The 15660-nt window shown below is 41.2% G+C and overlaps 2 protein-coding genes across 2 annotated transcripts; one reads left to right on the top strand and one right to left on the bottom strand.

Moving 5' to 3' along the window:
- Window positions 1-259: 259 nt before the first annotated feature.
- Window positions 260-5494, bottom strand: ALG2 (ALG2, alpha-1,3/1,6-mannosyltransferase). Its single transcript, XM_011366249.2, has 2 exons — window positions 5031-5494; window positions 260-2632 (listed from the first exon to the last, which is right to left on the bottom strand). Exons 1-2 carry the CDS (start codon window positions 5376-5378, stop codon window positions 1730-1732), a joined length of 1251 nt encoding a protein of 416 aa, XP_011364551.1. The 5' UTR covers window positions 5379-5494; the 3' UTR covers window positions 260-1729.
- A 111-nt stretch (window positions 5495-5605) lies between these two features.
- Window positions 5606-13362, top strand: SEC61B (Sec61 translocon beta subunit). The gene is made up of 4 exons (XM_011366250.2): window positions 5606-5844; window positions 6043-6140; window positions 10124-10225; window positions 13082-13362. The coding sequence occupies exons 1-4, from the start codon at window positions 5842-5844 to the stop codon at window positions 13167-13169; spliced, it is 291 nt and encodes a 96-aa protein (XP_011364552.1). The 5' UTR covers window positions 5606-5841; the 3' UTR covers window positions 13170-13362.
- Window positions 13363-15660: the final 2298 nt, after the last annotated feature.

The following is a 15660-nucleotide window of genomic DNA, read 5'->3' on the forward strand; positions in this document are numbered from 1 at the left end:
TTAAGGCCCATGAACCCACGTAGCTCATTTTGGAAGGATCTGCATAAAATGGTCAAACAGGCAAGTTATAGTACCTATATATATAATGGGTAAGCACCAGAGCATGATCAGTTATGGATCAGAACTGAGTCTGTCAGTCTTAAACCCAGTGGCCAGAGCCTTTCTCAGAGGTTGTAGTTCCCTGAGAAACATATGCACCAAGCCACATAGTGGGGATGACCTACTTTACGGGACAGTAAGCTATCACGATATCAGAGAAGACAACTCAACAGAACTTTTTATTCTACAAAAGACTCAATATATTTGACAGTCATTTTAAAGAACTCCTTTTTTTGGTAAGGTCATTTCATTAAAATACTCCTGTGATACAGACTTATGTGATAAATTGCAGCCTGAAATGTCATCCTCTTAAGAATCCCCAAAGAACAATATAGTAGTACAGCATGGACTCATGGAACTTCTACAGTAATTTTCGATACGCCCAAATTATAAAATAGCTTAACGTTTATGTAGCCTATACTATGTGCCACTGTTTTAAATACTTTACATATAATATTTTACTGTCATAACCATCCTATGAGGAAAGTAGAATAGTACAAAGTTATCCCACCTTACAGATGAAGCAGCTGAGGCAGAGGTTAAGTATCCTGCCCAAGGTTACAAAGGCTGTTAGGCTCTCAGGTCGGTGCTCTTAGAGTGGATTAATGTGGAGCCCTTGGCTAATGATCTTTGCTTTAAAAATGAATTTAGCTTTAAAGGTGTGTTGAGAAGTGCTTTGTGTTTATTTTACCAACATGTAAACAATGAACTGTAAGACGGGTCAGTGCCACGAAAGGGGTAGACTACGAGAAAGGGCAGATTACTTCCACTTTGGGAGGTGGGTGGAGGGTCAAGAAAAGCTCCACACAGTGGCATGAGCCAAGCCTTGAAGGGTAAAGAGCATCTGTGTGTCATACTTAGAAGGAGCTTACTAAATACAACACAAATATTAACAAGGCTGATGAATCAGATGGTATTAAGAACTAAACCCTAAACAAGAGGCACAGCTCATGCACAATATTCTCTCTTCATTTCAATATCCAGTTTACTTTAGTTTCTGACTTCAGGTTTGGCTGTCATATATACATATAGGTAACGGAAGCCCAAAACTAGTATTTTATTGTCTCTTCCTATGATAAACATCTTTTATTGTCATGTCTCAGTGTGCAAAAATACAATAAATCATCTTTGTAAAAAAGCACAGTGCATTCTTGCTATGGATCCAGGCAAAGGTATGGCAAATAAAAATCTCCCAATAGAGGGCAGTGAGCACTTAGGTGGTCTAACTCTGGGAACTAAAGTGACCCTGTTCTCATTATGTGGTGAAGCCAAAATAATCAACTTTGATGATGATACGCTTAAACTATCAACACCAAGTATGACTAAAAATTTATAAGCAGAGGAGCAATAATCTAGAGAAAATATAATTAAAATATTCTGCTGAACATGGAATTATGCATTTAAATCTTAACACTGATAAGACTAAGAATTATTACAAAATAAAAGCATTTTTCTGAAAAAGTAGATAGGAAGGTATGGTGTACAGGAAGGTAGCTTAGAGTCAAGGTTCAAGTGTATTTTTTTTAAAACTCTTCTCCACTAGATTCTAGGTTTATGGTTTCAAAACTGGGTCTACAATCCATAAATAGGATATTAATGAAAGTAGCGTAAATACTTTTAAAAAATCTAATTATACCAGCAGTTTTGTGACATATTGGTAAAGCTGTTCTTTAAATGCTTCAGAGGAAAACTTTTCCTTCACCCTGGCTCTGCCAGCCAGTCCCATTGAGGCTTTTAAGGAAGGTTCATGGATGAACTTTTCGATTGCTTCGGAGAAGTGCACTGGGTCAGGCTCACAAAGGAACCCTGTGACGCTGTGGACAATGGACTCTAAGGGCCCGCCTGAATTAACAGCGATGACTGGGCACTGCATGTACATGGCCTCCAGAGGAACGATGCCGAAGTGCTCATTGCTTGGTGTGTAAATCACACATGTGCAGCCATGGAGGAGTGAGATTTTCTGTTTGTCTGAAAAAGATCGCAAGAAGGTCACAGACTGGTCAAGGTCAGACTGCTGGACCATTTTCTTCAATTCTTGATAGTGTTCCACGTTCTCCAGGACTCTCTCATCATAACCGCCTGCTATGATCAGATGAACTTTGTCCCAGTCTTGGGCTGTCAATCTTCCACGCAGCTTTACTAGGGCTTCCAGTGCCAAAGTCAGATTTTTCTTCCTTTCATATCTGTTGATGGAGAGGAACAGGAATTTTTTTCCCTTGGGGACCAGGTCATCGAGCTTCTCAGGGACAGCTGAGTCAAAGCTGGTGACATTCAGAGATGGGTAAAGGACATCAGGGTTTATGTGAGACAGGGACCTGAACGTTTTCTTAAAAATGGCAGCTGTGAACTGGCTGTTGACCAAGATGCAGTCTGCCATGCCTGTGGTGTGTTCCTCCACCCAGTCGATTGGGGCCCTGTACAGGCGTTTAAGAAAAGAATCTCTCCTGGTGAGCAGCAGATCTGGGAAGTGACAATAAAACAGGATCTTCTTAGGCCGTCTGGCCAGCTTGAACACTGGGATACAGGCAGACACCTAGTCAAAGCAAAAATCAACAACAAATAGTGACCGGTCAACTAACTTCAATTAAATCGAAAGTACAGACACCCCACCCTGCCTGCTAGTCTGTAGGCTCCTCATGGCCAATGTCAGATTCTGCTTTGTGTCCTCACAGACTCTCACCCAGTACAATGCTTGGTTTGTTGAAGGCTGGATATGTGCTAAATAGTCCAGTAGTTTCTTCTAGAACAGCACTGTGCAAGAAATAAAAATCTAGTAACCACATTAAAAATGTCATAAGGGTTAAAATAATTTTAAAATATTTCGTTGATCTAAAATATTACCGTTTCAAAATATAACCAATACTTAAAAAGTTAATGACATATTTTATTGTTTTTCCATGTTAAATCTTTAAAATCAGGTGCGTATTTTACACTTCTCTGTTCAGACCAGTCACATTTCAAGTGTCTATTGCCACATGTGGCTAGTGGCTACCATACTAGATAAAATCGCTCTAGGATCTTCTTCCTCCTAAGGAACTGAATGAATGAACTACAGTCGTTTGGAGTGCAGGCTCTGGAATCAAGATTGCAGGGTTTGAATCTCAGCTCTACTAGCTAGCTGTGTGACTATGACCAAGTAATCCACCTCTCTCTGGGCCTGTTTCCTCTTCTGTAACATGGTGATAATTATAGTACCAAAAAACTCATATGGTTTTTACGATTATTAAATGCAATGGGATATGTAAACAGTTAAGATTTTAGTACATAGTCTATGCTCAATAAATGTTAACCATAATCATTACTGAACATGAACTACATGCTGGCATTACTAGATTTTCCTTTCGTTAGTCTTTACAAATCACTTAACCTCCAGCTCACTAAACACCTGAGGCAGGTAAGCTTTAGAGATATTGAGGGATTTATCCAAAGCTTAGTTAGGAAGTGGTAGATAAATGTAACTTGAATCCAGGTCTCCTACTTCCAAGGTCAGTTTTTTTCTCTACCTGCGCGGTTTCAGCTGCCTCACACTTACGGACTAGTTAAGACATGCAGGGTGTTTGGCAAATGTCCACATTTCTTAAAAATAGCTTTCACACGAGCAAGGATGATCAAAAGTAGCTCAGGAGTAATAATGTGATACCGTTTCCTCCTATCAGTTTGGCAAAGATTAAAATGGTTGATAACAACCAATGTGCACAAGAGCAAGGAGCAACAGGCTCTATCATACATGAGGGAGAGTGAAGTGACACAACTTCTTTGGAAGGCAAATTTGGCAACAGCTACTGACATTTAAAATGAACAACTCTTCGACCTAATTTTATTTCTAGGAATTTATTCAAAGGACAAGCTTGCGTAAGTACAGGTAAAAGGTACAAGGACATTCCTTCTGTTCACAAAGAACTGGTCACATTGCTAGTGTCTTTTAACAGAAGAATGCATAAATTATGCTACACACACACAAAAAAGCAGATTTCAGCTACCACAAGGAAAGAAGTCAATCTCTAATCCTGATATATAAGGATGCCCCAAATAGAAATTCTGGGTGGAAAAAAAGCAAGTTGTCCAATAGTAGGTGTGTCATAATCCTAAATGACAAGTAGGAAGATTTATTCATCAGCAGACACACATATGCTGGTGTAGCCATAGACAATTTTTGTAAGGCTACAGGATAAACTGTTAACAGTGGCTACTTTAGGGAGTGGAAGTGGCATGGGACTTTTACATTATACCTTTTTATATTATTTGATTTTTTATTCCCAGTAAATGTTACTTTTTAAAACAAAATTTTTTAAGGGGGAGGGGGGTGGTGGTTGGAAACATAAAGAATCTAGAATAGCTAGAGCCCAGATCCAGGCTAGCAGTCTTCACCAAAGGAAAGAATTTGGACTTTCCTACAAAAACTAATGGGAGCCACGTTAAAGTTTTAATAGAAACATGACATGTTTAGCTTGGTGTTTTTAACACATGACACTGCTGAGAAACAGGATGGCCTGGCTCCAAAGGCTACAAACAGTGGGATGTTCTGGCCTAGAAGTAGCATCAACAGGAGTAACGCAGAAGGAAAACAAACGACAAACGAGTTACAGAAATAAAAGGTGACTGAAGGCTTATTTCTAATGCATTTGTTTCTCAGAAAGAGCCCCAAGTCCTAGCTGCTTCAGAATCATCCGACGAGCCAGTTTGAAAACGAAGATTTCGGGGCCCCACCTCAGGGCTCCTGGATGAAACTTCTGAGGGTGGGACCCTACAGCGTGCAACATTAAAGCGTTCACACTGAAGTACGAGAACTACAGTCACTCCCAGCTCTCATCTCTCCAGATCAGTTCCAATCTTTCCGAAGCACAGACTGGGAGAGGTCGTCAGAGGTCATGCAGCGTGCCCTGTACAGTGAGAAAAGGAGACGCGGCGAGGGCCCGGCGTGGAGGCCTCACCTGGTCGCACACAACCACGTCGAACTCCTCATCGCCGAGGAAGAGCACGTAGAGCGCCAGGAAGATCATGCGCACGTAGGCACAGACAGCGGCGCCACGGCCGCCCCAGCCCAGGCTGCGCGGCAGCCAGTCCCCAGCGCAGCGGACCGGTAGGTCGCGGCTTTCCGCGAAGCAGTGGCTCGGGTCGTAGTGTGCCGTCCAGATCTTCACGCTACACCCTCGCGCCTGCAATGCCAGCGCCGCGTCCAGGACCAGCCGCTCGGCGCCACCCACACCCAGGTCAGGGTGCAGAAACAGCACCGACGGGTTGGGGCCCATCTCCTTGTCCTGAGCCTGCTTCTCCACCATAGCCCGGAACTTGCACCGGCGCCCTTAGGGACTGGAGCGCCTGCTCCTTCCCCCGGCTCCCAGCTGGCCACTGCGGAGCTGACCACGCCCCGCAGCGCGTGCGTCGCCTCGGCCACATCAGCGCAAATCTGTGGGCGTCTAGTAGCTGCCGTAGAAAAACTTTCTCGTCTGACCATGGCTATATCTTCCCTTTAGTAGGGACTGGACTCTATGAAGGACTCTGTAATCCAAAGAAAGGAGACGAAGTGTCTGTACTTTTCACACAGCAGCTGACCAAGTCGCCTGTAGCAAAATTTCTACAGGCATGTGGTGGGACAACCCAGGCGTCCTTGGAGTCAGCGAGGACCCTGCCAGCAGGTTTCGGGGCGGGGCCTGACCCAGTTTCTCCAGCCGCCGGTCCTTTGAGATCTCCATCGCTTTCCCGTGCTTTGCTTCAGCCTCTTGCCATCCTCCAGTTTCCAGCATGGTATGGTGCCTCTATCTGTCCCTCCTTAGACCCTGCTTCTCCCTGGCTCCCTGACTTCTACCTTACGCCTTGCCCTCCTTCCATGGTTTCCTTGCTATTCCCTCCATCCTGTTCAGGTGCAGGTCTCGGCGTCAGGGCCGCGGTGCTGGGGGCTGGCGGGCAGCGCTCACCTGACTGTCACCTTGTCTCCCTTTACAGCCTGGTCCGACCCCCAGTGGCACTAACGTGGGCTCCTCAGGACGCTCTCCCAGTAAAGCAGTGGCCGCCCGGGCGGCGGGTTCCACCGTCCGGCAGAGGTAAGGATCCCTGCGACCCTCTTGGCTGTGGGCTCGGACAGATGCGGCCCAAGAATTCGCTGGTCTTGAGAAGGAGACTTTGGGATTTTAAGATTCACAAGGGCAAAATGAGCCTCAGGTGACGTGGTAGTAGGAGTAATGGGCTTCTGGTCTTTTGTGTCTGGAGAAGGAAGTAACATTTTCTTCGCATTGCACAGTTTCTACTACCACTAAAGGAAAGTTACATTGAAATAGAGTCAGACACAACTTTGACAAAACTGATGTCGTTGAACTGGTGTCTTTGGCTCTGAGCTTTGCACTCACATTTCTACCTGGAAGTCCCATACACACTTAATTTAACATGACTTGTCGGACACAAAACTCAGTCTCGGATCATTTCAGCCCTAGCCTACCCCTAGTTATATTTCCTTAATTCCATATGGCACTGCCGTACACTCGTTCACCCAAAGCCAGAACTTAAGTGTCATCTTGGATTTTTCTTATGCTCTGTCTCTATCCAGTCATTTGTCAGACTTTAAATCACACATGAAAAGCCTCATTTCTTTTTGTCTCCATTTCTGTGGCCCCAATTTAGCAGTCAGCTCCTCTTCATCTAGACGTTTGCATTTTCTGCCTAACTCTTCTACTTTCCAGGTCATTTCCACTCCAATCAATCCTGTGCTCTGATTCTGTCCCTCTTCTACTTAGTTTCTCTGTTTTTTTTTTTTTTTTTTTTTTTTTTTTTTTGCTGAACTTAAAAAGGGGCGAGGGGGAGACAGAGGTTCTTGGTTATTTTTTCAACAGCCTCTCTTCTCCCACTTCCCTGTGATCCAGCAGTAGGGAGCTTATTACTCTTTTCTGAACTCACTAGACCCCACCCCCAACACTCACACAAATTTCTATTTATTCTCCCAAGATTAAGCTCAGAGTTATTTCCACTTGAGGCCTTTCCTGACTCTGAAAGCAGCAGTAGCTACTAGTTTTCCCTTTTATTCTCAAAGCACTTCATTCATATCATGGTATCATTTGTTTCTGTGTTTATCTCTTTCATTAGACTTAGACAGAAACTGTCCAAGTCATCTCTATTTTACTGTGAGGCCCGACACAATAAATGATAAATGAATGAAGGAATCAAGCAACCCTTTTGTTTTGGACTTTTGGAGAAACTACTGGGGTTTTATCTAGAGAGGGTAAGACCTTGAAAGGAGATACGTGAAACCTCTTTGTAAGGATGTGAAGAATGATGAGACTTTGTCGGCTACAGTAGATAAATCTAGAACTGATAATTTGAACTTTACTGAGGCAGATTTCAGCTCAGAGGAAAGCAATTTTGATAGAACTGTGAAAAGCAATTCTGAACAGATTTGCATTCTCTCTCCATGCTCAGTGAGGTGATAGAGATAGTATTAACCTTGGAGAAGAAACGTTATGGGATTTAAGGTCAGATTGGGGTTGAAGTCCTTGCTCTTTTCTAATATAGTATAAAAGGAAAGTGCTATGAGGATGGAAAGGAACAATAATGCACTATAAAGTGTAAAGTGCTCCACAGTATTCAATCAGGCCTAATGGGAATCAGAGATATTAAGATGATGGAACAGCCAGGGATGGTAAGATAGTCATCAATAGTTATTGAAGGAACATGCCAGGCACTGTTTCAGCTCTGAGGATGTATCTGTGAACAAGATAGGCAGGGTGTGGTCTCATGAACCTTAATATTCCAGTGTGGGAGACGACTGTCAGCAAGTCAAATGAATAAATAAAGTGATTTTAGGCAAGAAGGGCTATGAAGAAAAGTAAGCCTGGGTGGGGGCTATAGAGTGGTGGAATTAGGGACCCTGACTTTCAAATCCTCTTATAGAAAGACACATTGCATGTGTCAGCAGATGTAAGAAATCTTAAAAGAGTCCAGACTGATTCCTTTGGAGCTCCTGTAATTCCAGGAGATTTTAAAGACAGGATCTGGAGTTTGAAGGTTATGGGAATAGTGAAAAGCACATGGGTCCTTGTCCTCGCTCAGCCTATCACTTATTATGTCTACACGGGGTTTACTGTCTAGCTCAAGTTCCCTTTAATAAACAAGGAAGAAAATTTTAGGTACCTGCCCCACACATTAATGATGTGTATCTCGGGGTGTGAAAGTTCTTCTAAGAGTATGGATTACTTTGTAAACCCCTATACAGTATGTTTGCTGTTTACAATCAGTTTTCCCATAGAAACAGTCAAACAAATGGAGTTATAAGTTCCCATGCCACCATGTAACCAATAATTAATGTATCTGAAATATAATCTTTGTAGTACAGTAGATCCAAATTATTGTTTGACGCTGATTGCTCTCACAGTTCTAGCATGAACACAGCACTTTTGCTGGAACCCAAACTGGAGCCAGAACTCCACTCTTCTATTTCAGGCAGCAGGGCAAGCTCCCTGATCTCTAACCAGTGCTTTTTCCATTAAAGTGTGGGGTAAAGTCCGTGCCAGGGTGAGGTGAGGTGGGGATTAGGACCAGAACTGGGAGGACAGTGAGAAGAGCTGGTGAAGATCGGGTTTTCACTTCTGGTTTCTTCCTCTGTGCCCTTCTTTTTTAAAAAAATTCAGAATCAGTAGCCCACAGATAACTGGAATGGGATTTTAAGGGCGGGTATACTGGGTTTTGGTTAATGGTGAGGGGCAGTGATGGGACAGAGCTTACCCTCTCTCTTCCTTTCCCCTTACCTAGAATTTCCGAGTGGGTGATAAATGGACTGCAGAAGACTTCTTCTGACTTCTCTCACCTTTAGTACTTACTCTCATGCTGTAGCACTCTAGACCTGAGGCGAGATGAGAAGTGGATGAGAGTAGTGCCTTGTGGGAGAATAGTTGCTGAGTGGCTTCCCCAGTGACTGAGGAGGAGAGGGAAAGGTTCCTGGGCCTGTTCTGGTCCATGGCCTAAGTGCTGTTAGGCTCTGTCTGTCCGTATGCGAGGACTGCCTGCCTCACACAGCTCATGTCACGGGCTTTGATCCCCTTGTGAGGAACAAGTTCTGGTTGGGTGTTTTCTGTACTTTTTCACATCCTGTCTTACTGTCCACAATCTATGGTCAGTATATCAAAATAGTGAAATGATTACAAAATTTTTTTTTGTAAAATATATGCTCCATTTTGGAACTTGGTACAATTAAAGCTTAATGTTTTTGTCTCTTGTAGCAAATATAGTAATTTAAAAACATTTTAAAGTAGTCATTTAAAAATCAGATTATAGTTGACCCTTGAACAGCAGGGGTGCCACACCACCCACCCACCTACTGCCCCACCGTCGAAAATTCACATATAACTTTTGACTCTCCAAAAAGTTAACTACTAATAGCCTACTGTTGACAGGAAGCCTTGCCAATAATATAAACAGTTGATTAACACATATATATGTATTATATACTATATTCTTAACAATAAAGCGTGCTAGAGAAAAACGTTAAATCATAAAGAAGAGAAAATACATTTATGGTGTTTATTGAAAACTGCATATCAGTAGAGCCACATAGTTCAAATCCATGTTGTTAAGGGTCAACTGTATATAGATTCAGGGCATTTTAGAGTAGGTGTTTATTACTTGACTTCACAAAGATACATGTGAACAGAAGTTGAAATACATCGTCTAAATTAGCTGCCTGTATGTGTGGGCAAGTGGATGGGCTGTGGAGTCAAAACTGGGTCTACAGCCCAGCTCGGCCACCTGCTGGCTGTATGGTCTTAGGCACTTTGCATAATCTTTTCTGAGCCTCATTTCCTCATGTTTCAAACAGAAATGGTAACTACTCTCCAGGGTTATCGTATGCATTACCATATGGCAGGTACTCAGTTCAGAGTGGTTATCATGACCAGTGGAGTAAAAACAAGAATACGGGATGTACTAATGAAAAGCATTTTCTTTTTTCCGGTTCTTTAACAGTGTAATGGTAGCATATGTAATATTGTCATTATAAGGGTTCCCAAGAAAAGGCTGTTTGTAGCACTTTTTCCTCTTACAGGAAAAATGCCAGCTGCGGAACAAGGAGCGCAGGCCGCACAACCTCAGCCGGCACTGGGGGGATGTGGCGATTCTACACGGAAGATTCGCCTGGCCTCAAAGTGTAAGTCTTGGGAGCAGACCTTGTGTCTCTGTCTAGTATCCCAGAGCCGCTTGGCAGCACTCTGTCTACCACCAAGGGTGCTTGCTTTGATGAAATTGACAATATATGACAGCTTCATTGTGCCAGGTGGGCTGGGTTTGGTTTGTCTGTATATCAGCCAATTAGTTTAGTGCCTAGAATAACATCTCTTCATGGATTGAGTGAAAGCAAGGGAAAATCTTCATGTAGCTATGTCATAATAAATTATGAGAATAGAGAGAACTGGAGGGAAAACTGCTTAACTAGATGAAATTGCTCTTCATTTGGTGTTCTTGTCTCACCCTGAGAAATAGGGGTGACATGTGAACACGAGTTGGGTGATTTTTCAAAGCTCCCCTGGAGGCATAAGCTGACATTATTAGAGCCTAATGGAAGTTGCTGCATTAGGCTGCGTTACTGAAAGTTCTTTGGCCTCCTTACCTTTCATGGGTGGCGTGAAACCCAGGAGGGTGAACATCTCACTTTCCAAGTTCTTAAGGCTCAGAATGCTCATTAGGTGACAGGAATGGGCATCTGGGGGATCCTTGTCTCCATGCCTTCCTCACCTCACTTTCTGGAGTTTCTGGTACTGTATAGCCGACCTGATCCCACAGGTTTCTGGTCAGGTCGGCTCTAGGACAGCTCTGCGTACAGCTGTTTCCTGACTAAACCCAGTGGATGAGGAATTGGAATAATGACAACAACTCTTATTTGCACAGAACTGCAGGTTCAGAAGCTCAGGCTTAGGGAGACAAAGTTATGTGTCAAAGATAAGCTAGCTAGCCAGAACTGGAACCAAATATTCTGACTGTTCAATCCCATACCACCTGTCTGGTAGAAGAGACAAAATTAGATTTATTTGGATTAGTTTAATTAACTTGACCAATAGCTTGGCTTAGATCACAAATTTAGTTTATGAAGACTTACCCAGAATTCTTGAAGACTTGTAAGATGAGCATGTTTTTAGGAAATAGTTGTTGGAGTTGGGGATATGTGAATCGATGGCATTCAAACAACCTTTGGTCTTTGGTAGAGGTAAGTTTTCTGAGTATTTCAGAGAGACATTTTGAAGCCCTTGCTCTTTAGGGTATCCAGGGGCCTCTAATTAAACCCTTCACAAGAAGTCGGTAAAGCTGCTCTCTTGTGGGTCAGTCTCACTTGTGCTTGCTCTGGGTTTTCACTGTCCTGCAGCCAAGCGTGCCCATTGCTACTGCTTGAGTATTCCTAGGAATCGATAGAAGCTGGTCCTTGAAGTGTCATTAAGCACAGTTTCATCACGCCAGAGAGAGATGTTTTTGGTGAGAGGACACAGTTGAGAATTAGTATCCACAAATCCACATCTTGGAACAGTCAAGTAACATCTTACAGCTTGTTGGCTCTTTGTAAGAGTTTAGAATTTTTTTCAGGTTGATGATAATAGCGTTTTCTGAGAGCTTATTATAATCTGATTTTTAATACACTCACATTGTGTGTGTATTAATTTATTTAATACCTCAGCGATCCTATGAGAGGTACTACAATCATCACTACTTTACAGATGTGGTAACTGGGCTTGGAGAAGGTTCAATAAGAGGGCTACAGTCATAGCTCATAATTGATGGAGTTGGCTTTCGGACTTTGGCACTTGAACTCAGAGCTGCACTCTCAGCTTTATGCTCTGTGGTGGATGTTACTCTAACGTTGCTTTAAAGCAGGGAGTGTGATCAGTTGCAATATGATGAAGATCTCTTCCCATATATTTTAAAATTTGTTTACTCTCGTAATTGTGCAGGTTTTTAAAGAACAAAATAGTATAGTAAGGGCTTCGATCTCTTTTGTTATTGTTCACTGGAGGATTCTGTTACCTGCTGCACCACTGGGTTACTCCACTGCCTTAATTGTTAAGATTTCTGGGGTCTTTCTACTTCCACTCCCTAGTTGTATCCAAGAGGTGAAGTGACAGCTTGAATTCAAAATCATTGTTTGCAGGAAGAGTCAAAAAGGCGGGGTCTGTAACATTTTACTAAAGTCAGCATTTACAGGTGGTGTAAACTTAAGGCGTTCTCCCTGTAAGAAACTTATGTACCAATTCTCAACTTGAAAAGCATTTGATTTAGGTAAGGGATGATGAGTAAAGTCTATTTCCTTCCTACAGTAAACTCATAAATCAAACTGAACACATGTTGCCCAGAATGTCCGAGCCTTGAAGATGGAAATCTTAAAGCAGTGAAATGAGCAATATGTGTGGAATCAGAAAACTCAAGTTCAGGTCTCTAATTCTGGCTGTGTGTTCTAAGGCAAATAATCTCTCTGGCCTCAGTTTTCCATATGTAAATTGAGATTAATATGTGAATTTGTTGATTAAATGGAATTATATATTTGAAAACACTTTGTAACTTATAATGTGGTTCTCATCTTTGTTTTCGTAGTATATTGTAGTTAGACAATGAAGATTGTCTTTAAATAATAATCTTAATTTGAAATAATAGTTTGATATTTGGATCATTTGCACTTAAAGAGGTTTGGGAAATTTTACTTGTTTTTATTATGGAAAATATCAAATACATGAAATTTGACTAGTGTCTCAAAATACATCTGATCATTTTATTTGTATATATTTTAGTACATTTTACTAAAGGATAAGGATTTTTCCGGTCAAAATAACAAGAATGCTATCACCACACCCTTAAAATGTCCACAATAATAATTTGGGGACTATTTTGTAATGATGTAAATAATACTCTTGGATGTACCTTAGGTGCTCTCCCCCTCCTCCCTTCCTCCAGGCAATCTTTAGTATTACAGATATAATAATGTATTATCACTGAAAGTAAACGTGCCTCTCCTTCTTATTTTCAGTGGTCCTGTTCCAGTATTGGTTATGAGTCTTCTGTTCATCGCTTCTGTATTTATGTTGCACATTTGGGGCAAGTACACTCGTTCATAGATTTGGCTACATCCATCTGTCTATCATATGAAGAAGGAGAAAAACCGAACATATCTTGGACCAAAAGCATGGTGATTTTCTGTTCATGAGAAAGACATTTTCTGTAAGCTTACTGTTTTACAGAGAACTTATCGAGAATTGATTTTAAGGAATAGATGTTTTTCTATGGCTAATAAACTTTTTAATTCATTTATATCAAGTCTTATTGTTGATGCCAGGGCCTTTAGTCTCTGCCTTTTGATATGTAGAAAACATGTCTAAATGTCTTGTGGAGATTATTGGATTGACAGTTTCTTAAATGATCATGTAATCATTCAAATCCAAGGTTCTATAATTGGCCTTGGCTTGTTTTCTCCTAGGTAATTCTGTCCTGGTGATTGTCATTTTGGGTGCTCTGTGGTTTTCAAGGATTGTGCCTATGACTCCATCAGGCAAATCTGTTTTCAAAGGCATCTGGTACCCAGGGGAGTAATCATAGAAGTGATAAATCAGAAATCTTAGATGAAATGTTTGCTCATTTTGGTTTTTTTTTTTTTTTTTTTTTTTTTGTAATTTTGTTTTAGGTGAGCTGACCTCTTTCAGTTTTGTCTCTAAAACCGCAGATAATATTTTGCTTCTTATTTTCTCCCAGTTCTTAATTCTGTGAATGTAGACCAGGAGTTTCCATCTATTTACCAGTTGTTTCTAAACCTATTTTGAAATAAATCATTTAATAATTGAATGTATCAAATCAAATTTTGTTTTTATTTTGAAAATTAAAGACCTTTCTAATCAGAGTGAATATCAACATTTCTAGACTGAGTTGATATAATTCCAACCCAAAATAAAAAATTTTGAAGTTTTAGTTTGCTTCTGCTGCCATTCTGGGTGTAAGCATTCAGTTTCTGATAAAGCCTAGGAAATACCAAGAGAAGGTGCATATATTTCAAGAGTCTAGGACCCTAAACCAGAATTTCTGAGATGCACATGAAATGCCCTAGGCGTCCAGCAAAATTACAGCATGATAAAGAGATATATTAGTTAAAAAGCAGATAACTTAAAAAACATCTCTCGTAAAGGAAGCTTTAAAAAATTCCTAGACAGTTAAGCAGTTTCATAAGTGTTTTTCTTAAGTCCTGGCTGTAAGGTAAATTTAGGTCCAAAGTACCAAATTTAAATGGTTAAAGTATGCATCTTTAAACAAGATTTCCTGGGGCACTCTATGGGTGAGTGTGCTCTAGTAAATCCTTATGAATGGCAAGTTATTGGAAAAAAATTATGAAAAACTGGTTCCCTTGGATCCGGGAATTGCTTATTGCTTGAAATAGGTATCTTCATTTTGAGATTCAGGAGAAGAAGATCTCAAATTATTTGGAAGAAATTAAAGTATGTATAACAGATTTTTTTTTTTTCTTCTGATATTCAGGTTGGCGGTACCAAAAATAGCTAAAAGTTATGGAAAATAAGTCTGTTCCTCTGTTTAAAGGGGTCTGTTTTCCTCTGGGGGAACTGCTGAAGCCACTTGGGGGAGCTGTTGGGTCGTGAGGGGTACATTCTCTTTCCTGCACAGTGCTGCCTGTTAGATCTGTCTGCCCAGCAGTGGTCTCTAGTGGATTAATAGTGGAAAATCTCTGAATTTTCTGAGCTAGTGACTTATAAGAAAATGCTAGTTTTCATTAGCAGAGCAAGGAGATGCTTTATTCAGCAGAAGGAAAATTAGGAGTTGGGCATGAAGATGTACATCTATTTTGTATCTAGTTTTGGCTGTGTTGATACAATGCTATATAATCCTAGTGTTCAAGCTGTTCCCTTTTTCAATTTTTAAAAATTGTGGTAAATTGCACATAACATAAAACATACCATCTCAACCATTTTTAAGTGTGTAAGTCAGTAGTATTTATTAAGTACATTAATATTGTTGTGCAACCATCACCACTATCCATCTCCAGAAGAAAACTGAAAGTCCACTAAATAGTAATGCCTCTCCCCCTTCCTGCTCCCTGGCACCACCATTCTGCTTTCTCTCTCTATGAATTTGACTCTGTAAGCACCTCATATGAGTGGAATCGTACAGTATTTTGTCCTTTTGTGACAAGTTTATTCCACTTAAACTGCAGGTTGGACAGAGCCTTTTAAGTCATTGGGGAACAACCATGTTAGGGAAAGGGCGAGTCCCTGAGACTAGTCCAGGATGGAAAGACTAGGATAATCTGGGCACAGTAGTACCCTGAACTCATTTCAGTAAAACAATAGTTGAGAGATTTGTTCCCAGGAGAGGTGAAACATGCCATAGCTTCTTTTCACATCTGTTCTAGTCTAGGCTCCAGTTCTTTTTCCAGGTGCTAATGTCCTCACTGGAAGAATTGAAAAAGACAGTCTGAAACGCAATATTGGCATCAAGTGAAAATGGATGGAAATATCTACAAAGCTGGCTTCATTCAACAGAAAATACAGTATGTGGAGTTCCGATATGCATGGTGTCATGCTCTTGATTCCCTTCAGCTGCCCTTGG

The sequence above is a fragment of the Pteropus vampyrus genome, unplaced genomic scaffold (genome assembly GCF_000151845.1).
Source record: "Pteropus vampyrus isolate Shadow unplaced genomic scaffold, Pvam_2.0 Scaffold123, whole genome shotgun sequence".
Taxonomy (NCBI): domain Eukaryota; kingdom Metazoa; phylum Chordata; class Mammalia; order Chiroptera; family Pteropodidae; genus Pteropus; species Pteropus vampyrus.